The sequence below is a fragment of the Rissa tridactyla genome, chromosome 13 (assembly GCF_028500815.1).
Source record: "Rissa tridactyla isolate bRisTri1 chromosome 13, bRisTri1.patW.cur.20221130, whole genome shotgun sequence".
In the NCBI taxonomy this organism is placed as follows: Eukaryota; Metazoa; Chordata; class Aves; order Charadriiformes; family Laridae; genus Rissa; species Rissa tridactyla.
This window is the reverse complement of record NC_071478.1, coordinates 11540358-11564794: the sequence shown is the minus strand read 5'-3', so window position 1 is coordinate 11564794 and position 24437 is coordinate 11540358. Positions and strand designations below refer to the sequence as shown.

Here is a 24437-nt window from a genome sequence, read left to right as displayed (position 1 = left end):
ACTGGAAGCAGTACTTGCTGTCACTTTTGAAAGTTATCTAACTTGCATTGAGTTTTTTTAAGCATGTGTTTAAAGGAAAAAAAGGTGGGGAGGGGGAACGACTTTTATAACTTTGACCTAAAGCTGTGCTGACTTTAGCCTGAACAAGTTATGTGTACAGAGACAAGCTAAAAATTGGAGGGCTTTGCTTAAATAATGTGGTAGCATGAGATTTGAGTGGCATGGTCTGTTAGGCTTATCTTCAAAGCTTAAAGATCAGTTGGATGCATCGTAAAATGTGCAGTCTTGTAAGGAGGAGATAAATACAGAAATATCTGTCTAATTTTAGTGTTTCAACTTTTCCAAGCCCAAAAGGTTATCGTGTTTTCAGGCCAACTGAGGTTTATATCATTCTCGTAAAGAAATTAGCTGTGGCATTAAAAGCCTCTGTGCTTGCAACTGTTGAGGAAACTCAAGAATTCTTCTGATGAAGAAACCAAAAGGAATTCCATGGCTGAAAAATTGAAGTGTTCTTATGAGCATAGTTGAGGCTCCTTAATGTACACATCAGCATAAATCAGCTTAAATCTGTTCTTAGTCTTTGGTGCATCTGATTTAAACATTTTGAAATGCTTACTATTTTCCATTTAGTCTGCTGTAGCCTTATTTTTCTTATTAAGAAAAGCCATTTGATAAAAGACCAGGAGTACTGAAAAGTATAAGCTTACTTGGGAAGATACTGGTAGGTGTTGGCAGAATAAGTAACTTTGAATAAAACCTGGTTTGCTGGTTTTCCTGAGACTTCATACCCAAATAAAAGCACTGGAAAGTTTTTCATGTTAGAAATTGAGAGCCATGAAACTTTACTGTATCAATCGGTTTGTATGAACCTATATACTTCTGACTATTCAAACAGGGGGTTTTTTATGCAGTTCCATAGATTTTTGGCCAAGATTTTGTGTTTTGAACAGCCTAAGTTTATTATGCACCTTCATTCTTTTTTGTGGAAAGAGCATTGCTAATATACAGGAAAAATACTTGTTTCCAGCAGGTCTTGGAATAATGAACCTGAACAAAAAAATGCTTTCAGTCAGTTGTCCCATCATTTTTCCAGTTTGGAAATAGCTACATGATGCTATAGAAATAAAATCATCCTAGAATGCAAAGATCAGTGTTCTTCTTCGTTAGTTGCTTAGTTATGAGAATGGAGTAATCAATCACGTTGTCCTTGTGTATTGAGTAAAGTAACAAATGAATAATAATTGCGGTAGCCAGTCTGTCAGACGCCAGATGAGGAGTTGGTGGTGATCAAGCTGCATACCCTTTTGTATAACTGCGGACAGATTTAAGGGACCATGTCTTTCATAACATGATCTCATAGACTGTTTGTCCCTTTGCTGTAAATATAGCTTGTTTCAACTTCAAATAGTAGCTTGATAGACGAGAATGGAAGATTCTTGAGGACATGAGTAGGATTTTATCCCCGTTGAAGGCATGGCTGTGACTGTTATGTCAGCTGCTTTGTGGCAGGGAGTAAATAGTGAATGAAGAGGCTTTGCGTTTTGCTGTTTCTGGGGAAATCCGCCAGACATCCATGTCTTTAGGACTCTTCCATGTTAAATTACCCTCCTTGTTTATTTGCTTTTTGTTATCGCTTTGTCATTTTAATATTGCGGAGGGTGGAGAAGAGACTGGGATTTGTATAAGAATTGAGTTTTCTTATGCTGTTCCCCTCACCAGTCATAGAGAAGTTATGCACCTATTGACACTTTCTGTCAAATTATTTCTGCTCATACTATTTTTCTCCAGATGGCTTTGGTTATAAAAATGTATTCTCTGAGTTAGTTCTTAAAAACATTTGCAGGTTGTTTCAGTTACTCTTTAAGTAAACAGATCCCTGACTAACATCTTACAGAGAATTTGACTTTCTTTCCAGATACAGTTAAAAAACTTCAGGACCAAAAGCATGACATGGAAAGAGAGATAAAGAATCTTCATAGGAGACTCCGGGTAGGTTAAAACCTAAAAAATCAATAAATTGTAAACTTGGAATTTCTCAAGACCTGCATGTGAGATTGTGAAAAGGTAATATGATAGATGTAATACCATTAAAATAATTATTTCTGAGACACAGGCATCATATGGGAATATATTTACTACCCGATGGACACTAAAGAATTCTAAAAAATTCTCAGTGTGACACAGATGTGGTGTTGGGCTTGGGAGAAAATGTTCCTGTGTCTTCTGATGCATAGTTTAATATTAATTTTTTTTTCTGCTCCACTTCGAACATTTTCTTTGTTTCTAGAAAAGAAATCCATGACCTTGGAAGTCTAGTTATTTCCAGGAAAACTTCTTCAATTTAACTTGTAAGTTAGGTTGTGCCTGATGCCAGAGATGAGTGCCTTTATCGTTCCTGTAAATTGTCTCCTGTAACAGGGAAACTCTGAATAATAAGGATAACTTTTATTTTTAACTTCAAAATTCTTGCTGCTGCTTTCAATTTAAAGTTTTATTTACTTATAGGAGGAGTCAGCAGAATGGCGTCAGTTCCAGGCTGATCTACAGACTGCAGTGGTTATAGCAAATGATATAAAGTCTGAGGCCCAAGAAGAGATAGGAGACCTGAAGCGTAGATTACATGAAGCTCAGGAGAAAAACGAGAAGCTCACTAAAGAGTTGGAGGAAATAAAGTCACGCAAGTATGCAAAAGACAACAGGGATATTGTCTCTTTCGTAGCGGGGGTACAGTTTTGGAAATCCAGCGTCACAGCTATTATTGAGACTCTGGAAGTTCGCAAATCCTCTCACTGTGAGGATCTTTATTTCAACAAGCGACTTTACGCAGGCTTTGGGGGTCAAAATAAGTAAACTTATAAGAACAACATTTGTTTCTCTAACTGTATACTTAATCTGTCCAAGAATACGCAGTTCGGTGCTTTTGCAAAACCAGATTGAAGTGGAGGATTTTTCCCTTTTAACAGTTGAACATGATTTCACTTCCCTCAATGTGAAAAACAAGCAGTGTTGGCTTTTCTGTACCATCATTAATACTTCTGTTTAGCAGCCAAGGCTTTTGGTATGGTAAAAAATACAGCTGGATTTTTACCTGACAAGAAACCTTCTTCTAATTCTCCATATATCTTGTACTGTTTTCTTTCCGCTGGTAATTGTTTCTGGAAATAATTAGAGATGCTTTGTGTATCAAAACATTTTTAATGAAAACAATTTAAACTGTGATGTTTTGTGGCTTGAACTAGGTGCTACAGTTATTTAGAAACTGAGTTATGCGTGTTTCAGAAGTATGAAAGTCCTTCAAATCCATAGAATAGGAACATCTCGGACAGCACCATTTGAATGAATCCTGACTACGTTGTCTCTAGGGATTGAATGCACGTATAGCTTATAATTACAGTAATGATGTTTGTGGTGTATATATATTAAACAATTTTTTTCCATGTGGATGGGCATTTTATAGGATACATTACACTTAACCCAGCATCCAGCAGGATATGAGATAATGCAGGCTAAGGAACTTAGGGAAAAGCTGATGGTAGGAAGAACAGACTGGTTGCACTGAAAATGGAATATTATCTGGATGGATGCGTGATGGGCATAAGGTATCTTGTCTGAAGTAAGGTCACCAAACTAAGTAATACGAGCAATTCTTACTAATACATTTCAGCCAGAATTGTAATTGTTCAATTACTGCTTGAAGTGAACCTGTGAGGTTACAGTTGCACTTCTGAAAGTAGAATTGGCTTGCTGATTCCAGTCAGTATATTCATTTTACACAGTCGTTATACATATACACAATCGTGTTCTGACGTTTGATTCACTGCAGTCAAAGAACAAAGAGGCAACTGGATTAGATTCCTTGGAAGCGGTATAGCTACTGTATTGCGGCGAAGGTGTTAGGAAAGTCTGTTACGGCGTCTGAAGCAAAAATCAGTCAATGTTTAATTCTTGCAGACTGTAGAAAATAGGTTGCTTCTAACAAATCTTGTTTTGTTGGTGACACTGAATACGATAACCACCATAAATATTCTGTACTAAAAATCTATTTTTTTTTTTAAATGGATTCATATGCTGCCTAAAGATGTGTGCCAGAAGTGTATTCTTACCTCCTTAGTATTCATTCAAATTGTTTTGTTTATGCAGGTGGAAGAAAAATTCTCCCCTCTGAGCTGATTATTTTCATGTGAAATGGTGAAATCCTTAAGGCTCAATTTTTTCTGTCCACGTGCTGTGTGTGTGCATTTGAGAGACAGAATCCGGTATTGATTTGATGGACTTTTCAGCTAGTGCTTAAGCTGTCTTATTGACAAATAGTAGGAATTTATAGTGATAATTTAGGTTGATAATCTATTTCTAAATTACAGTGGAAAGAAAACTAGGTTAATTTAATGACCAATTTGGACCGTAGATTTTAATTTGGCTTCAAACTTGTGTTAATTTTAAGACTTTGCGTGTTAAAGTGTTTTTAAAGTGCCTTAAATGGGCTGCATATTGATTTTAGGCAGGAAGAGGAACGTGGTCGAGTGTACAATTACATGAATGCTGTAGAGAGAGATTTGGCAGCTCTGAGACAAGGAATGGGGCTGAGTCGCAGATCATCCGCCTCCTCAGAGCCAACTCCTACTGTAAAAACACTCATCAAGTCATTTGACAGTGCCTCCCAAGGTAATTATTTTCAACCAGTGTAGTGGCTGTACTAAGTTACGATTTTGCATATGTTGACGTGGATGCTTTCAATGAGCTAATTCAAAGGTAAGTTTGTTTTTTTTTTTTTTTAATTGTATTGTCATGACTGATAAGTTATGGCTGAAACGAACCTATCTAAACTAGATTGCACAAGAGATTGTTCACTGCAGTTAAGTGCAAGCATCTTTTTTAGTTTTCTTGTCTTTATTTTTTCTTTACTGTCGCATTGCTGATGACTCATATGCTGGATGCTTTGATTCAGTGCTCCTGTATATTAGAAATACATAAACACATATTACACACATAATTATAGCTGGAAGCACAGCTGATTTCGGCCTTACTATTCAAATGTGAACTTAACGTGCCAAATTCAGGATTCTAAAAGCCACGTAATAGTTAGAGTAGAGTTTGTTTCTTTTAATAACTTTTATTCTTATAGTCAAGGTGCCAATGAAAGTTAAAAATAAGGTCCAACCAGTATCACCTATTAAAAGGTGTAGGGTGTAATTTCTAAAATGAAAGGGATCTCACCGTTGAGACAGTGGACTTTACTATAATTCTCTGATTGTGGAAACAGGTGCTGTTGTCCTTCTCTATAGGTGAGCAGAACAAGGAATACAAGTCATTATCTTGAAATGAGAACCAACTGGGCTTTACCTTTAGCTGCATATGAGACCTTGTATGAGTTAGAATATTTACCTTGCCAGGCTTTCTGGCTTTGAATTTCATTTACAATAATGTCACTGTAAGTCTGATGTAAAAAGGCTTAGCTGGAAGTAGACTATATGGCAAATCTATTTTTGACTGCTTATAACCTGAAAAATTGTTGTTATAGAAGTATCTCTGCATTATTTGGCGATTCTGTAAATTAGTCTATTTCCATACTTGTTCTCTTTGTTCATAGGTATTCAGTTTTTTACTTTCCTAGTGTTAATTTAGAATGTTTTTTTTTAATCTGTTATTGGACAAAGGTGCTTTCTTGCCAGAGTTAGTTTGGTAAAATGGTAAGTCCCCTCTGCCTTCTTTTTAACCTTTTATTTCAAGCCACTGTCTGCCTTCTTCCTCAGCATTTGTGTCTAATCATGCTGTTAAATAATCAGATGATTGATTCACCAATTCAGTATTTGTCTGTTTTCATACATTTCTAAACATGTTATTTGTTTAATCCCAAAATTTCAGGGACTGTCTTTCCCAATATACTATGTAGTACCCATGGACTTTGATTGGAAGCTGGGACAGAGAAGCAGGTGATAATAGGTTATCTTTCTTGTCTTACCGGCAGACCCAGGAGCCTGCTACCATCTCTTTAATTATCGGGAGATCAGAGGACTAGTAATGGCATCATTTACATCTGCCGGGGTAATAGTATCCTGCACCTTAGCCTTGTCCACCCCCAGTAAACCTAGGTTTTACCATGGGTAATATATTCAAGACAGAAAATGAATATGATTGTGGAGGAGTAAATGTGTAGGCATACTTTTAAATTAGTTTGCAGTCAGTTACTAATTGAAATTCTGAAAGATGTGATCCAGTAAAACTAGTAATGTAAAGTACAAGGAGAGAGTCTGCTGTAACAGCCAGTCTTCTGTTTCACTGCAAAACAGTACGATGCTCACGATGGTTTCCTTTCTGTGTTTCTGCTAGTTCCAAGCCCTGCTGCTGCCACAATTCCTCGCACTCCCCTGAGCCCAAGTCCCATGAAAACTCCCCCAGCTGCTGCTGTATCCCCTATGCAGGTAGGTGTTTTATAACTGCGCTTAGTCCTTCTTTCCAAAGAAGAGCATGTGAAACTATAGGTGGTGATATACAAATATTGGCTCACTTTGTGGGGAAATGATGATAAAATGTTGCCTCAAGTAAGTAAGTACTAAAATGTTCAGTCTTAACAGAAGAGTCTTTCACAGAGAACCATGTTGTAAATACAAGATTTTGGCATAATTTGGAAGTTCTTGTTAAATATTTCCAACCATTACTATTCCTGTGCTACTGAGAAGCATGCAACTTTATCTGCATTCCTTAGTTTTAGAGTTACTGTTTGTCAGTTCTTAGTCCTGTGCCTGGCACGGAAACAACAGTAATCCCCTTTGGGCAATGGTCTGAGATCTGTGCAGAATCTGTCAGCAATCATCAGTATAAAAGTATCCCATGTTGCATGGGCTTTCGATATCAGACCTGACCAGAGAGAATGAAATCATTCTGAATTGATTATCTTTGTTCGTTTTGTACTGACTGAGAGTTTGGCCAGTTGGTGATTATACTGTGTATTTTTTTTTCCTGTCCCCTCTGAAGCTTTGTCCGTTTGTTCAGCTGCTACAGGAGCCTGGGTATGCTAAGATTGCATCATCAGTGCTCTAATGCTCAGCTTTATAGATCACTGCTGGTTTTATTATCTCACTAACTGTGTGAAATGAGATTTTGGCAAAAGCCAACAAGTTTAAGGGCAAAGCAGATGGGATCAGATTCGCAAAGAAAAATCAGAGAATATACTGTGTTTTAATCCTTTAATGTCAGTAACTCTCCTTGTTGCCTTCAGGATATTGCTTACCAGAAGTACCAAAACTTGATTTTTACTATCGGTCAGCATATTGTTTCGGTAATAAATCCTCTCCGTGTGAAGAATCTATATCCATATTGGCTTTTAGTGCTCAAGGAACAATACCTGGAACAAACTGACTGTTCTCCTTTGCTCAGACTAGTGCAGCTTTGATTATTTTAAAAGTGAATTTCATAGAACAAATAGATAGCCTCAAACCAGAGAGAAAGAATTAAATGTTTTCGTGAGAGCTTCTGCTGCTTCCTGTGGCTCAGTCACTCTTGACAGCAGTTTTCTAAAGTAGTTAAATGTGTCAAGTTCTCTGACAGATGCTTTGTTCCTATTGATCTGTCTTTATATTTGTGTGTATTTCTGTGCTCTTGTAGGAAGAAGCACACTTAATCTCGTGTTCTAAAAGGCTAGACCAGAGCTTTGGCAGACTGAAGACTTTTTGAGTCAAGCCTAAGGCTTATTTCACTTTATTTACCTGTAAATTAACCATGAACCAAAATAATATCTTAAAATACTGCAAACCTGCTCAGGTTTACTGCTCTTGTGTTGATGTTCTCGATCTGCCAGAATTACTTGAATTTTGAATTCTACTTCTGGTATAGAACCAAGTCATTAACAGCTGGATACCCATTAGTGGGAAACATTGCCTTAAAAACAAAGGGGAGGGTGTGTAAATGAAAACAGCTGCTATTGTCTTTTTGAAGATAGGTGTTTTTCTTGAAAATATTTGTAATTATCCAGAAGGCAACTGGGTTTTGTGACCTCAATTATGTAAATTGCATTTAAAGGATATTTTCTTTAAATAATAAGAGTTTGGGGTTCAAAACAATTGGTTGGGTTGGGTTCAAAAACAATTTTCATCATCTTTTCCTTTTCTTCATTTTCATATTACTGCCTTGTTTTCTACTGTTGTGTTTCTGCAACTTCTGTATATTATTTGTCTGTTGTTTTTATTCTCTTGCAAATTAAAAGTGAGATTTTAGTAAGTCGCTATGTGAGATGACCTGTCGGCTCCCACCTTACAGAAGTCATCCATGGCTTAAGATATTGAGTAAAGATGGAAGGGTTGATCTCTGCATGGGTGTTGCAGTGCTTATTATCATTAATCTCGGTTGCTTTTACATGCTATAACAGGGGAAATATTTACACGGGCAGCTATTGAGAAACTGGCACAATTTTGATATTGTGATAAGGTGGATTGGTTGCAAAAAAAGATTTTCCGAATACAGACGCATCAACATGTGCCCTCTGTGAATTGTGTGTATCACCTCATTTTTGTGTTGGATTGCGTCATGATTTTCTTCCAGCTTGGGAAGTTTTGGTTTGCTTTGTTTGTTTTTCTTTACAGTAATATGTGTATGTATAAGGAAATACATTCTTGGATACATTTTTGCAACTGAAAACAAACAAACAAACCCCTTTGTGGCTTCAGGGCCAAGCCAGCAGTGGAACGTAGCTGTTATTTACCATAGCGCTTAGCAATACTGCAAAACAATTCAAGAAAAGAGGTACAAAGAGAATGCTCTTCAGAATGTAAAAGCAGCCCTGTGGGTGAGCCCAAAGCTGAGCTGCTCCGCTGTGCCACTGAGAGTGACCACAGCAGACGCCTGGGGAGGAATATAAGGACAAGGAAGTGTATCTGCTGCTTTCCCCAAGTACTTTATTTTTCCGTTTCGTAGCTGGAGGACTCTCTGAAGTAGACTTGGGTTCAGATTCAGCAGTCACCACTAAATGTCCTGCTTTGCTTTGAGCATATAAACTTTCAGGCTCCAAGCAATTCAGTGTCAGACTTCCATATCTTAACTACTTAATATGTGAAGAATCGTGTTTGTTTTGAAATTGCTGTGTGTAGGTGCTCTGGTATGAAGTACTTCATTGAAGTACATACTGACCGAAGTGCAAAGTTATCAGGAATTGATACCTGGTAGTGTTTCCTTCCTTAGCCAACAACGGATGCAAGGATGAAGAATCAGAAGCAAAATATTTGGAGTTTAAGGGATTAGTTCATCCTGCCATAGTTCTGCCTCAAATTTGAAGTGTCAGGTGTTTGTTCTCTTTTCCTTTTGTTTGTCTCACCTGTGTGCTGGTTCTCTTCTGGAGTTGTTATTCATCTTAAAAAAAAAAAAAAAAAAGTCATAGGCAGCTAGCAGAAGCTCTGTCTTAAAACTAGGAATGGCTGTGAGAAAGTAACTGTTGATCTTAACATCTTTGTCTATTACTGTAATTATGTTACACAGAGACTACTATGTAAAAATGTTATTTAACTCTGTGAACTATTTTCTTTATACATCCCATCGAAAGTAGTCCTTAAAGTTTCTAGCATTTTTTTCTGCTAGACCTCAATGTAGGATGAATAAGAGGAGGATTGCAGATTGCAAAACATCTTTAATAATTTCTGTCCCATTAGTAGCCTTCATGAATAGCGTCAAAAGCACGTGATTCCTACGAACTTTTGATCCTTTCAATTAGTGTTGAGGAGTTTGAACACAGGTATAAATGACAAATGGTGTTTAGCAGTTAAGCGAGTTGTAGGATGTGTTTTTAGTTGAAGAAAAAAGTTGTTTATAAAGGGATTGGTAGGATCCATACATGTTTGATTGCACATCAGATGTGTTTTGTTTTCTAAGTGAAATGAGGAATGGCTGATCTGCAAATTCAGCAAAAGCTCAGTCAAGCAGAACAGTTTCTAACACTTGTAAAATGTTTCAGGAAAAATTATTCTCCAATACACTTGTGCGCTAGTGCTATATAGTTATTGCCAAGTGGAAGTAGGTAAACATTAGTTGGTTCATTTTCCTCTAATTTGCTGTGTTAGTCACTACATTGCTACTGGTTATTGTGATAGTAAGGTATGTAATAAGGAACTAGCAACAGTGAGAGTCAGCTCTATCTGCAGCGTCAACAGGAGCAAAAAGACAAACAGTTTATTTTGTAACGAGGGGACAAGACCAGTACGCAGCAAGTTATCAGTTGAGTAATATGACCGCTTTCTGACAATATCCGTAAAGGATGTTTGTTTTTAAGTGATATCTAGAAGCTGAGAAAGTGATAAAGGTATATGGTTATCCAGCATGGTGCCTGCTCTTGTACGTACCTTTGTTTCCTGGCTGAAGTTCTGTACTACACTGTCTTGGTAATGACAATCCCAAAGCTAGACAAAATGACAACATGGAATGCTTTGCTTTTAACCTTGTTATCTAACTCTATTATAGTGGTTTCCTTTTTTGGGGAGAGGCTCTCACTTTGATAGCGTCCTTGTCCTTTATTTAAAAAAAAAAAACCAAACCAGTAATTCCTAAGTGAGTGAAGTGAACTTTAAAGTTAATGCAAGTTTGAAATACCAGTTCTTGTGGGAAGCTGTTGTAGGCACTTCTGCACATAGCTCCCAATTGCAGTTACTTTCATCTGCACGTTTAAGGAATAATCTTTGTAGTGTACGTGCAGGACTCTTGAGATATAAGGTGATGAAATTCTTCATGCTGTATTTTGGAGTTAGATTCTTGGATCGTTGGCAGTTGTTTTCTCCATTTGATTTCTAGCACTAGCACAAAAGCGTAACTCTATTTTGACTCTAAAAGATGAATAAGTAGCCCTGTAATCCTGCCTGCGCTACAGGATGCTGCAAAATATATACTGTTAACATTCGTTAATCACAATTTTGAATTTGTCTGTCTTGCCTACATGATTTGACGTGGGAAACATCTGACCTTTATTATTTTATGAAGATAAGGCTCATTTAATGTTCCCATCTAATCTTAGGCCAGATGGAGAGCTGAAAGAGTTTTAAGTATACACACATTACTGGTCTGATTGTGATTAAATATAGGAATCTAATAGAAAGGACAAGGTGAATAAAGAATGTGTTATAATTTGCAATAGGCTCCTCGAAATTATTAATTTAAAAAAAATATAATTGTAGATTCTCTTCCCTGACTCTTCGGCAACTGAATATGAGTTTCAGTAAGTGTAAGGGTAATTATTGGAGTGTACAGTTCATTTGTGTGATACTAAAATGCTTATTTCAGTGCTGTCCAGTGGTTAACTATTATGTGCAAGATGTAACGCATGTGTGATCGTGTACTGCCATGCGGTGCTAAATATTTTACATAAAACTTGCAAAAATTCATTTCATAGCTAGTTTAGAGCAGAACAGAAATTAAAGTCACCTTAGAAAATACTTAACAAAATGTCTCTCTCCGGTTGTTCACGGAGCATCTCAGTTAAATAGGTGGTAACAAAAGCTGTTGACATTCTGAATAAAAAATAGGTTTTTCAGTAGGGTTTCTCTTAGCAATGGCTAGTTTGTGTCACTACAGCCAATACACCATTATCCTAATTTTCCAGTAAAAGCCACAAAGGTGTATAGGCAAATGTTAATAACACAAATCAAACACTAAAATCTTGGCTACGTATAGGAGATTGTATTAGTTTAAATAAACACATCAAGTTTAATCAGAATAGGTTTGTGCAAACGAAATATAAATGAACATGAAAATTAACACAAAAACTGCAAGAGAATTTACAACCTTAATTTGCAACATTGGTTTGAGGAACAGGTTTAAGTTTAAAGAATTAAATGTTACAGTATCAATGCATAGTGTGTGTATCTACAGTCAGATTGACAAAAGGACCAGGTAAAGAGGACACTTCCTTTTTCACTAAGAATTTTTAAAGGTTCTTGTAGTTTTTTAGTTATTTTAAATCACTAATGTCATATCTGAGTTTCTAAAAATGATTCTGCAATTCCAAATTTGTGTTTACCTTCAGATTATGTTTGACACAAGTATTTTTCCATTTCAGAGGCATTCTATAAGTGGACCAATCTCGGCTTCAAAACCCCTTGCTACACTGACAGACAAAAGACCAAGCTATGCTGAAATCCCTGTTCAAGGTATTGATTCAAGTTCATTTAAACTATTTTTTTAGCAATGCTATCAGTATTTTTTTATTTTGTATTGTTTAGTATCCAAAGTATTATCATATTCTTTTTATTATGATAATATTTGCATAGAATCATAGAATGTTTCAAGTTTTTATTACTTGTGTTTCATCACACATGGTGGTATATCACAAAGATATTTTTTTTTTGAGTTTTCAACAAAACCATGATTGCATCCTGGTAACTCAGCATTATTCTGACAGTTTTTAATGTGTGCATAGACTAAGATCACTTGCAAAATCAAGACAAGATGATTTAAGGGACACGTCTTGCAGTTGTCTTCCAGATACTAGAAATACACACCTCTGGGGTTGCATTATGTAGTGTGTGTTTGGGATTTTTTCCCCCCCCAGAATGAAACGAGGATGATGGTGACATTGCATTCCATGTGAATAACAAAACATAAACTTAATAAGTATTGAATCTTCAGGAGCCAGATGAAAAAATTGAATGGAATTAAATTGAGTGTTGATTTATCTGTTTCCCAATATTTGCCTGTTCTGTGAACTTTGTTTTGTCTCTCAAAACGCTGTTAACAATGTGCTCTTCCTGTGAGAATGAATGGCTATCATGTGTTGGGTGTAGCTTGCTGATTTATGCCTGCTTTAGGGTGGTTTTTTTGTAGATGTTTCTCAAGATAATCCCCATATGACTCCAGGCTGAATATTTCCTCTGAATTTGGTATTCCTGAGGTCTGATGCTTTCTAAAGGGTTGGTTCGGGGTTTTTTTGTTTTGTTTTGTTTTTTGTAGCACTTCATAATAGTCTGTACGTGCCAGATTTCCTTCTTGCTTTTGTTGAATGCATATTGAGGTTATTTGTACAATGCAGCTGGAGTTTTAATTTTAGAAACTTGGATATTTTTAGGAATATTGAAATGCCTTTCCAAGAAGATAGTTTAGGATTCTTTAATTGTTCGAGAGTTCATGGGTAGACATAAGCTTAAACGCAAAATGAGTGGTATGCTTTATATAGTTTTTGTGTTTTCATTATAGTCAGTTAATGCAGGAGCAGGACTGCATTCAAATAGAGAATGTGCCAGACAGAATTCCTGTTTACAACCATGTGTATTTTTAAAGTGTCTCTGTAGCAATGTACGTTTCTTGTGTCGTCATGTTTTCAACGAATGAATCAAGGTCTCACTTTTTTAATCCTCATTCTTCATTTTCATGGTGTTTTTGTACTCAAATTACTGTTTTCTAAGTGTTTCCATACAGGAGTATGTAAGCCTTTGTTTACAGTCTAAACTTTTTATTTGAGGGAATATTTCTTCAATAATAGGAAGTAGTTTTGATTTGGTGTTACAGAAGACGAATTTTTACTCATTGGCAGTAGGCAGACCTACAATATGTAAAGGCACCTTTTCGATTCCACTGCATGGGGAAGGAAAAAAATCACACATCTTTTTATTTAAAAAATAAAAAAGAAACCAAACAAACCAAAGGAAAAAGAAAATCACAAGGGATAAAGCAATCTGCTTTACCAGTCCATTTTTGGTGGAATATTTTTGGCCAGGGGCTAAATGCGGATTCTTTGCTCAGCCTTTTGGTTTAACAATTAAATTTTTTATAGTCTAGGGAATGTGGCTTAGTAAGAGGCTTTAGGGAAAAAGGATTAAGAAGATCATGATGTATTCATAGTGATCTTTATTGGTAATAAGCAAATTTAGGCCTTCTCTTTCATACAGATAAAAGCAGTTGCTCTCACTAAAACAGCCAAACTCAGGCCCTGGTAGACAACATTTATGACTCATACTTACATGTCTTACATATAACTGGAATCTTTGTTAATGATGTTCTCTCTCCTTTTTTTTTTTTTTTTTTTTTTTTTGTCCAGAACATTTGTTGAGAACATCTTCTACCAGCAGACCAGCATCTTTGCCAAGAGTACCCGCTATGGAAAGCGCCAAATCTATTTCTGGTAATATCACCTTTTTTAGATTATTAGTGAAATCAGGAACTCTCATTTCAATACTGTACCTACAAGTACAGTTTACTTTTTCAAGAGAAAACTTTGGTCTTCAGACCGTCAAACTCTTACCAGGAAAACCTTCTAATTGGATATTTGGAATAGCTTATTTTTCAGTGTTCAAGTTTTCTGTTGAAATATTTGGGAAAAGAAACTAAAGTCCAATGCTAAAATAATATTCCCTTTTATTGCATCAAGTGGAACTGAATAGATTATTTTTTTTAATTGCTCATCTTCTTGTTATTGCATATTTGACTTGTACCAACATACTAGATGGATGAGTCTGAATCATGCATGTAACAGTTGACTTCTGTGTCATCTTCTGTTGTATTACAAATAATTTTGGTGTGCAAGGTATAAGTGAGGAAGGAAACTGTTCCTGGCTGTTACTTTTTACTGCTTGAATGTGGGATTATTTTAAGTGAATAAGGCAGAGAAGCATATTATTCTTCTCAAATTAAACAATTCCTTTCTTTTTCAAATTTTTTTGGTTGTGTGGAAAGAATGCTTTTCAATGGTTTAAAATAGGAGGATTGTTCTTTTAAGGTAACAAATGCATCATTATGCATTATCGAATGCATATAAATGTTTTGACATATTGCCTAGCACAACTTCTACCCATTCTGTAGGGCAAAAAACTGTTTGCAGTGAATTATTTTAAAATAGTCCATTTGTGACTGGCATAACCTACAAATATTTTTCAGTATTACTCATACTGTACATTCGATGTTAACTTTGGATTTTTAAAAAATCAAGTTGAGGAATAGAAGCCTATGTAGAGTGTTGGTATACTATCAAGCTGATGTCTCAGTATCAGCAGGGGCTTCTAAAAACAAATCTTTATAGTACAATATTGTGATACTGTGAAAATGGTTCTTTCTGTAAACTTGGCAGAATGAATTTGAGAGAAATATTTTTAAAAATACCTATGTTTGAATATATGGTTTCAAGAAGAAAATCTGGTTTGGATCATTTTGATTTGTCCTAAAAAAAAAAAATCCACCCAAAAGTGTGTTTTCCCAACTTCTTGTGTCTTCTATTTCTAATTAATGTACTTGCCCCAAGTCATTACAAAATAAGTCTCTGATAGATGTTGGTAGTTGTATCTTTGATTTGCACAAACACAAAAAATGGTGAGTGTTTAGGTATAAAAGGCAAACATTATACTTTTGAGTGGAGATTCCTCCATGTAGAGAAAACATAACCATTCCAAATGTCGTTTTACAGAGTATAACGCTGGTGCTTTCATTCTAAGAAAAATTGTTTGTCCTTTGATAAAATGAAGCAAGCTCTGTGGAATGTAGCTGAATGGTCTCAAGTCAATCTTTGATTTGCTTGCTGATGATATTTAATTAATGTCCAGAGCATCAAATACATGCCAATTCTTGATTAAAATTAAGTGGAAGTAAAGCAGCTGTCATCTCTAAACTGTTTTGGTTTTCTTTTTTCTTAACTGCTCGAAGCTTAGCAACATAGCTACATGGACTAGAGAAAAATTACATGGTTTGGTGTTAAAATTCCTTCTCACTCATAAAATCCTTCAAATAGAAATTGCGGTATTCCATTAAGATACATTCATCAAATTTTCTATGCTTCAAGATACAGGTTTGATCATAAATGTTGATAGTGCAGTCTAAATCCTTGATATTTCCTAAGTGGAAAGTATCAAGAAAAATGTTGAAGCCTAGTATTGTATATGGGTTTCCACGCATGGTTTCTGAACTAATGCTTGTCAGAGAGTAAGAATGAGTTTGAAAGGTTTTATGTTTGCAAATGATAAATATATGGGCATTTTCCCACTTAGTCTCTCGAAGAAGTAGTGAAGAAATCAAACGGGATATCAATGCACCTGATGGAGCGTCTCCAGCATCTCTCATGGCAATGGGTACCACCTCACCACAGCTGTCACTCTCATCTTCTCCTACGGCATCAGTCACCCCTACAACCAGAAGTCGAATAAGGTGAAAAATCTTTTTTGTGCTGCACTGAAATGTGTTAGTTTCATAGCTACTAGCATAGTAGAGCTTACGAGGTTAATACCAAAACTTCATGCTCCACTAGAAAACCAAACTAAGTCATGTCGCTAAATAATAGCATTATATGAGTCCAAAATACCACGAAGCCAAATTCAGGAAAGGAGCTTATGTTATGGCATGTTGAACAAATCTTTCAGAGTGGCTTGGACCCAGGGAGACTGCATGATAAACCTTAACTTTTGTAATCGCAGCTGAAGGCAAAAAGCAGCATGACTAGGTTTTAATTCCAGACACTGCCAAGTCTTCTAAATAGCCATGAGTGAATGGGCCTGGGTTATTTGTGCCACAGATGAAATCATAATGCAAGTCTAAGTTACAAATGGCCAGGCAACCCCCTTTCATTAGTAAGATAAAAAGGTAAGTCTCTGATAAATTTAAAACTTTTCCTATCTGTGGTGTTATCAGTCAAAGGACTTCAAAGTATTTAAGCCTCATGTTATGCAAGTGAAATATGTACTTAGCCCTCCTTCATAGATTGGCAAATCGGCAGACAAGGGTTAAATGACTTTCTTGAGGCCGTTTAACACAGAACTTCCTGACAAAACTTTTGTACAGCAGAAATATTAAACCCTTAATGTTCTGAGACATTTGCAATATGTAATAGTGTGGGTGCTATTGAAAATTATTTCCCTGAAATCATCTGAGGCATGCCTCAGTGCTGCTCTCCTTTCACTGTGGGGAAGAGTTTGAGTCTGTGGGTACTTTACCAGCAGCAATTAATATTGTGTGTGTTAGCACCTAAATTTAGACCAAGTACCTCCAGAAATTGAAGGAAAAAAAAAAACCAAAAACAAAAAAACCCCACAACAACAAAAAAAAACCAACCCACCTGTATATGTGTATGAACTTTGAACTGGTAATGTATAAAATGGCATTGATGGCATCGGACTGTAGCAAATAGCATGGCATTTCATGGTGAAATTATACAGTTGTATTTATGATACCGTTACTCTGCTGCCCAACCATTGACTGCAGTCCTCAGCACTACAAGAAGACTTACCAGTGGAAGTGGCAGTAGTGGGTGCATGGTGACAAGCACGCTCTTTGGAACAGTCCTCAGAATGTTGCTGCTGGACTGCAATTTGTTATGTGATCAGGTTTCCCTTTTTCCCCTACCTTTTCCTGAAAGCTGTTGTAAAATAAACAGGTATTGCTATAGTTCACTAAACCAAATGCTTGCAGTTTACTGTTCCCTGTTCTAGTTGAAACTTCCTTGGTTCTTTGATTTGGAATATAGTTGACCTAATAGACTAACTTGTAAGATTTATGTGTCAAACCATTTCTCATTGTCTCCATACAACTTACGCTAATTTATTTTCTTCAGCAGTGTTTTCATAACTGTGAGAACCTGATATAAACCATGTGCTCTTACTGGAATTTGAGAACAGGCTGTACAGCTCCCTCATGGCTAAATAGTATGTTTAGCGTAAAGAGAGGGAGCTTTTAATTTGAGTTCTCGTATGTTGTCCAGAATCTCTGTGCTAAAGTTCTCGTAGCATTGCATAATCTTCATTGTAGATTGAATACGCAATCCCGCTATTATTTGTTTCAATCACCGATGGAAAACAATACACCAGTTTGGGTTGTCGAAATGTGTACTGATTCCAGAACTGAAGTACAGAATTTCTTGAAGCATCATTCTGGCTGTGTGGTACCTGTGACATTTAGATACAGTAACCTATTCAGATCATTTCTTTCATGTTTAAAATACACAACTAGCAACTTCCTTGTCACATTAAATTGCTCTGAAATTAGCAGTTAGGTTTGAATGCTCATACTGCTGTCTTTCATGCTGAAAGGCACTTACTGTTTCCTGTTCTGCTGTGCCTGTATTTTCACGGCTGTTTCAAATGCCACCACTGATACCTCTTTCTGAGCAACTTTGAGATCTTGCCATCTCTATTTCAGTGAAGACTGACCAAGCAAATTGCAATACATATACTGAAGATTAGTGTCTTAGAACATTTTGTTGTATGTTGGCACATGTTCTCTTCTTTTATGAGTTGAGCGACAGATGCTGATGTGTGGAACATTCTCTGGTGTTCTGTTGGTAGCACTCTCGCATGAGGAAATACGCATTCCCTGGATGCTTTATTTTCCTAGCAGGACCTGGGGAATTCTACCTGTAAATATGTAGCAGAGAATCCACTGAAAATATTATGTATTTCCACATTCCACCCCTCTTTCCAGTCACCTAATGGGTTGTAAAGAACAAAGAGTTGAAGATTTGAGTGAATGTATACAATCTGTATGTCTTTTTGGAGATAGCAAAAAGAAGTAACTTAGGGTATCATCTTTGTGGATGTTGTGAAAATCTTGCTTATATCTGCATGGAACCCTTTAAAAAATGGCAGATGAGGAAATCTTTGCAGTATGGATACACTGATGGTTATCTTAATTTAATTTTCCAAATGGAAATTATTAAAAATAAGAACAACTGCCGGCACAGTTAGTCCAGTAAATAAGCTTCATAATGGTGTAATACTTAGTCTTTTTGTCAGAGGCTGTTCCCTACACTATCTGTTGAAATATTGAATTGTATAACTAGGCCACTACAAAAGTAATAACCTCTATAATATGGTTTTTTTTAAATCAAAGCACTCATTTTTGTAAGCCTGGTAAAGAGATGTAATGTAAGGCTCATATAAAAACTGACCAACCTCGATAAGTTCGTTCTTTTCTTTCCCCAATCTTTCCTTAAAGAAAAAATGACTTAAGATAGCTTGACAGACTGGAAGTGAAATTAATTGATAGCTTTCATTGTTAATTGAAGATTCTTGTTGGAAAAAAGCAAATCATTATTGTGCTAGTGTATCAAATGGTGGATCAGCATAGCTAGATCTCCCCCTTCTTTTTTAAGAATTCCAGATCTCAGGCAAATGTTCTGTTAATAATGGCATGCTGCTAATATGCAAACTCATTGTTTCAAGGTGACATTTGTAATCAGCCATGAGATGCAAAAGAGATAGCATCAGTTTATTCTCTTTCAAAATACAAAATAAAGTCACTTGAGTTAGCTTAATGGATCGAGCTGGAACTTACCATGTTGTGATTTTAATTTTCTGAACTCATAGAAGAAATATCATTGAGGTTGAAAGACCTAGAAAAAGAAAATAATTTAAAGGAAAAAGAAAGATGATTTGCTAAGGAAAGAATTACTCCAAAATAACTCTTAAGTCTCTGCAGGTATTTCTGCATATTCTGTTTCAGTCAGTGGTGCTGTACCCTACTACTTTCACTGTGACAATAGTTTGCTCTTTTTTTAAGCTTTTACAGTATGTATTTCTGTTGCCAAATTTACATTGCAAGCTCTGAGTTGCCCTTCTGCTCTGTTCCTAGGGAAGAGAGGAAAGATCCCTTGTCTGCCCTAGCAAGAGAATATGGAGGATCTAAGAGAAATGCCTTGCTGAAGTGGTGCCAGAAGAAAACAGAAGGCTATCAGGTAACTGGAGAGCTGTTTAACGCAGCATACTTATAGCTGCAACACATCAGAATCTGCCAATGGCATAAACCAGGCTGCTCCACAGTTGACTGCATAGATTGCAATGGCACTGGTATGTACTGTACTCTCTTCTTGGAACACATGCTACAAGTCCTAACCTAACTAACATTAATAGCTCTTTAGTCACTTTGCTCCATGTTGGTAATAGGTTTTTTTTCTTAAGGGGGCAGCTGACCTCCTATTGAGACACTTTAAAACAACCTTTTATAGACTGCACTTTGAAACTGTAACTGAAGCTTTAGCAACTTAAGGTTTAAATTAATGTTTCCCAAATGCAGTTAGCATACCATTTCTCGGATTTCTGAGATATTTTTTTGATAGGTATTTAGTGTAGTTTTATTTGGATCTTTCAGTGTGCTCCCATTTAGTCTCTATTTACACAGTTTGTTTTGTGAAGGTTGCATTGTCTGGCGTTTTGAAGTTGGCTTTCTACTTCGGTTTCAGACTTTTTTTTTTTTTCAGTTAGTCCAAACTTTATCAGAAGCCAAACGAACTAACAAGATAACTATCCAGAGTTCTCCTGATTACATTATTTTTTCAAAAGAATAGTGGCTTCAGCAAACTAAACCAGGATGTTAATAGTCTAACCATGATGTATTTGTTTGGTTAACTTGTATTGAAAGTGTTTGGAGTTCCCAACACAATCCTCAGTTGAAGAACTTTACTCTTTCCATGACTTGAGACTCACAATGCAGGAGGAAGTTGAGAGCCGCATAACAGGATGATCGCCCATCCATAGGAAAAGTCGTCTTTCAGTACAATGGACAGGCTTGTGATATAAGCCCTCCCCCCTCTTCCTGTGGCACGTCTAGAACTAAACTGTGCTATTTCTGAGGATAAGCTGCTTTGTGGAAAGAACCTTTCTCCTTCCCCACATTTTAAAAAAGGCAGGATGTTATATTTCTTTATAAATCCTCTAAAACAGAATGCAAAAATATTTTCCCATATTGTCTTGAAATGAAAGATGTATTTGACAGCTTCCTTATCTGGTTAGGAAAGGTAATAGAAGGTATTCCAAACTTTTCATTCTATAGTTTTGGGGACATGCAAGAGCATGCTTTTGTTTATATAGATTGCTGCTTAAAGTTACTTGAGTTTTATAAACACTAGTAGAAGAACAGGTTTTGAGACTTACTGTACTTGCTTCAACAACTGTAATATGGTTTTCTGCTTGTGTTACTCCTTGGAAAACTATAGCGTATAGCATCTGTAGAACCCCTGCATGCCTTCTTTAGAAAGAGTAAGATAATATCAGGAGGTTATATTTAGTTTTTTGAGAAGTATGTCTCTTGCTTTAGGTACACTCGTTTTTCATTTTTTTTGTACAAAATCTGATTATTTTCAGCATCCCCTGAAATTCAGTTCTGGCTGAATACCGCATTAGTGGTGTTCTAGTGTTTTTAAACCTATCTGCATTGTGTTCATCGTGAATGGTGCTTTTACAGCTTTCTGGCATGTCAACAGTGTTATCAATACCAAATAAGGATCTCTTTTTTTTTTTTTTTTTATTGAAGCTTTGCTTGATTTAAATTTTATTTTAAAACTATGTGATTCAGAACTGACAAGCTGTAAACAAGCATCGGAGTAATGAACATCTCCCTTCCTCGTTCAATCCTACTTAAGGTACTCTAGCTCTCTTTCTCCTTCCCTGTCACCCAAATATTGCCAGGGTGCCTTTTCTTACCTCCAGCTCCTCCTAGTGTCTTATACTCTGACACAGTTCCCTTTTATCCCCAGCGTTTCCCATCGTTATAACTTCTCCTTATCTTCTGTACCACTGTTAGCTTTTGTTTGGCTTAGCATCTGGGCAAGAGCCAGCACGTGCTTTTTAGAGCTACCTGCTGTCTGCTGACTCTGAGCTGCTGCGTGAGCAACACAGAGTAGCGGAGTCTTAAATATCCCAGCCTTTTGCTCTGTAGGAATAGCAATAGGTCCAATTTCCATCCTGTTACCAATTTAAATCACTGTTTGCTATTATTTATTAGTTACATATTTAACAGTTTAAAGGAAAAATACTTGCAAATGGAGTCTGTAACAAGCTCTAAAATCACCTGGAAGAGTTTAACCGTGATTTGGAAACAAGGAAAAGGAAGTCTTAGATGGCTTTTGTTTCAGAATAATTCTTTTGTTAATTTTGTCCTATTGATATTATATCAGTTAGTTTCTAATGCAAATCTAATTAAACTACCAATATTTAAGTAAAACCCAGCCCTGTAAGCCAATATTTTTCAAGGATGTCTTCACCAACATGGAAAGACGTGTTCACTTCTTCATCACTTGCTAACAACACTCACTTTTTTTTGGTCTTGTTTTCTCCCTCTCACCCCTCCCTCACAGCTATAGTTTTTTAATGCAGCCATGTATTAAAATAGTCCTAGAAAATTATTTCAGTTGTTAGTGTTTCATAGAGAAGATGGAAATATGCGCCTTGAGTTAAAGCCCCATTTCTAACAGAGCCATGTTTGCTCCTGGCATTGCTTTACCTTAAATTTATGAGAATATATTTTGCACTGGATATTGGAGAATTGTTGAATTTCTGGTTTATACATGGACTAATAAATAGTAATCACATAAATATCCAGGTGTACAGTTATAGGTAAGCTGCCAGTGTCTTAAAATGTTAAAAGCAAGGTGTGATGCAGTTGGCTTACCCTTATTAATGAGCAGCAGCATACGATTGAACATTATTCTCTTTGTTGGCCAGCTGTAGTTCTTGAGCTGCTTTTTATTCCATGTGTTGAAAATACTAAAGAAGAAAAAACAACCAGCCAACCACCACAACAATGTCTGTAGTGTTTCACAGAGAGGTGGTTTCCTTTATTCACAAGGTACTTGTGGAGAATACAGTACTACTTAATTGCTTGGTACAACTAGGATTTTTTTTTTGTCTGCTCAAGTAAAATGGAAGAAGAATAACTTCTGCTCTCCTATCGCCTCTAGGAAATGACTTGCAAGCTTTTGATTAAAAGTCTTAAGTATCTCTGTTCTAGAAGCTTGAAATTCCATGAATGCTAAATAATTCAAAGATGATAGTGTGGTGAAGCTCTAATTTCAGCCCATTATAGTGGAAGGATTTTATTTAAAGCCCCTCACGCACATTCACAGACATTTAAGCCAAACTGTGCTTTCCACCTCTGACAAATACATAGTTCCACATAGCAGAATTTTTAAAGGTATCTTAAGACTTTCTCTTTTGTGAATGCATTATGATAAACAATCTGCGCATTGTGCAGTTTTCTTGATTTACTCAATCAAATTTGGAAGGGAATAAATGAATAGATTTCTTGAAATGTCGTTACTAAACAATATTTAACTGCGTTCCAAATCTGGTATATTTTAAGGAGTACCTCCATAAAAAAATAAGGTTAAAATAGCCAATGAAAATAAGATAAATTCTTACTGATGTAAAAAACTATGTTTTTTTTTCTGTGAATATATTGTTGCTTTTAATATACCTGCTGTCTGAATGTTGTTTGCAAGTAGAATTTATCCTTGAAGCTTAGACTTGGAGAATAGTGATCTGCGGAAGGTCATTGCACAACTAACGGCAGTCAGGTTCTGTATTAACTTTCATCTAGAGCCTGTTCAGTCTAGACAGTATTGCAGTCACTAACTTACTGACTTTAATTATATTCAGGGCTGAACAGATCCCTAAGCCGTGAAGGAGGAGAGTTGCTCTCTTAAGGTGGTTGGGTTTTTTAAAGCATTTAGATAAAGGAGGAGCAAATCACCTTTAGTTTTCAGATGAATAGGCATGAAATACTTGACATTTGATCACATGTTAGCTTTGCTCAGGATCTGACATACAGATTCAGAGTACAGTGCCAAGTGCTGCGGTTTCTGGAGAGAAGAGAATCCTCCTGGCTCCTCTAAAATATGTGCAGTGTCATAAAACTGTCATAAATTCCAGATATCTTCAAAGCATAAAGTAATCCTCTCCAGCTGTTAGGGAGCACTTACCCTAGCTGGAACACAGCTACTTTCATTTTGAGTACACAACTAATAAAAGTCCAAAAAAGGATGTGAGCATGCATGTTTCATGTTAAAAAGGGGACCAATAAACAGGATACACACATCCTTACCCATTCTTTAAGCTTTCTGTGCTTCCTAATTACAGATACACTGGAAGACCTCCTTAAAGTAGCTTTGTAGTACGTGTTCTCTAATTCACACAATGCTGCTTTTTCTGGAAAGACCACCTAATTGCTACCTCCTATACAGATCAAAGTACAAAAAATTTAAAACTTATTATCTGCATCGTTTAGTGATTGAGCAGGGTGATTGAGTATGAATGTATGTGTACTTAATGCCATGCTGAGTGCACCTTGAAATCAAGCAATGCTTTCATTTGTACTCAGTAATAAGTGGGGAATAACAAAGCTGAAGGTAAAAGATGGTTTGGGTTGCCTTGTTTTTAAACCTGTTCTTGTATACGCATCTTTGTCAACAGTAAGCTAGATCATATTCTACTCAAAGTATTATATTGATTTTTTTTAAAAAGCACAAAAAGAGGACAAGACTGTGCTTGTGTGAGCCGATGTTCAAATAGTGCTTGTGTTTCAAATAGTGCTTTCCCTGGTGCTGTCTGGTTGATTCATCAAATTAGTCAGGCTGCCAGAGCACTTCTCCCCTTGGTTTAAGCTGTGATGCTTTAGCCAAAAATTGTTGAGTTAAGGAAGGACATGCTTCCTTTTTCTGTTTGGATTGGATTCTGATACAAGAGAAATGTCAACTTGTTAAACTTAATTATGACAAAATTTAGAAT

General features: G+C 36.3%; 1 protein-coding gene across 4 annotated transcripts in view; it reads left to right on the top strand.

Moving 5' to 3' along the window:
- SPECC1L (sperm antigen with calponin homology and coiled-coil domains 1 like) overlaps positions 1–24437 on the top strand; it is a 71682-nt gene that overhangs the window by 30129 nt on the left and 17116 nt on the right. For all 4 annotated transcript variants that reach the window (XM_054220023.1, XM_054220022.1, XM_054220020.1 and 1 more), the window contains 8 exons: positions 1916–1989; positions 2506–2681; positions 4499–4662; positions 6328–6419; positions 12029–12119; positions 14003–14086; positions 15939–16095; positions 19510–19612. In XM_054220023.1, the coding sequence (XP_054075998.1) occupies positions 1916–1989; positions 2506–2681; positions 4499–4662; positions 6328–6419; positions 12029–12119; positions 14003–14086; positions 15939–16095; positions 19510–19612 (941 nt within the window). The remainder of the gene's footprint in view (positions 1–1915; positions 1990–2505; positions 2682–4498; positions 4663–6327; positions 6420–12028; positions 12120–14002; positions 14087–15938; positions 16096–19509; positions 19613–24437) is intronic.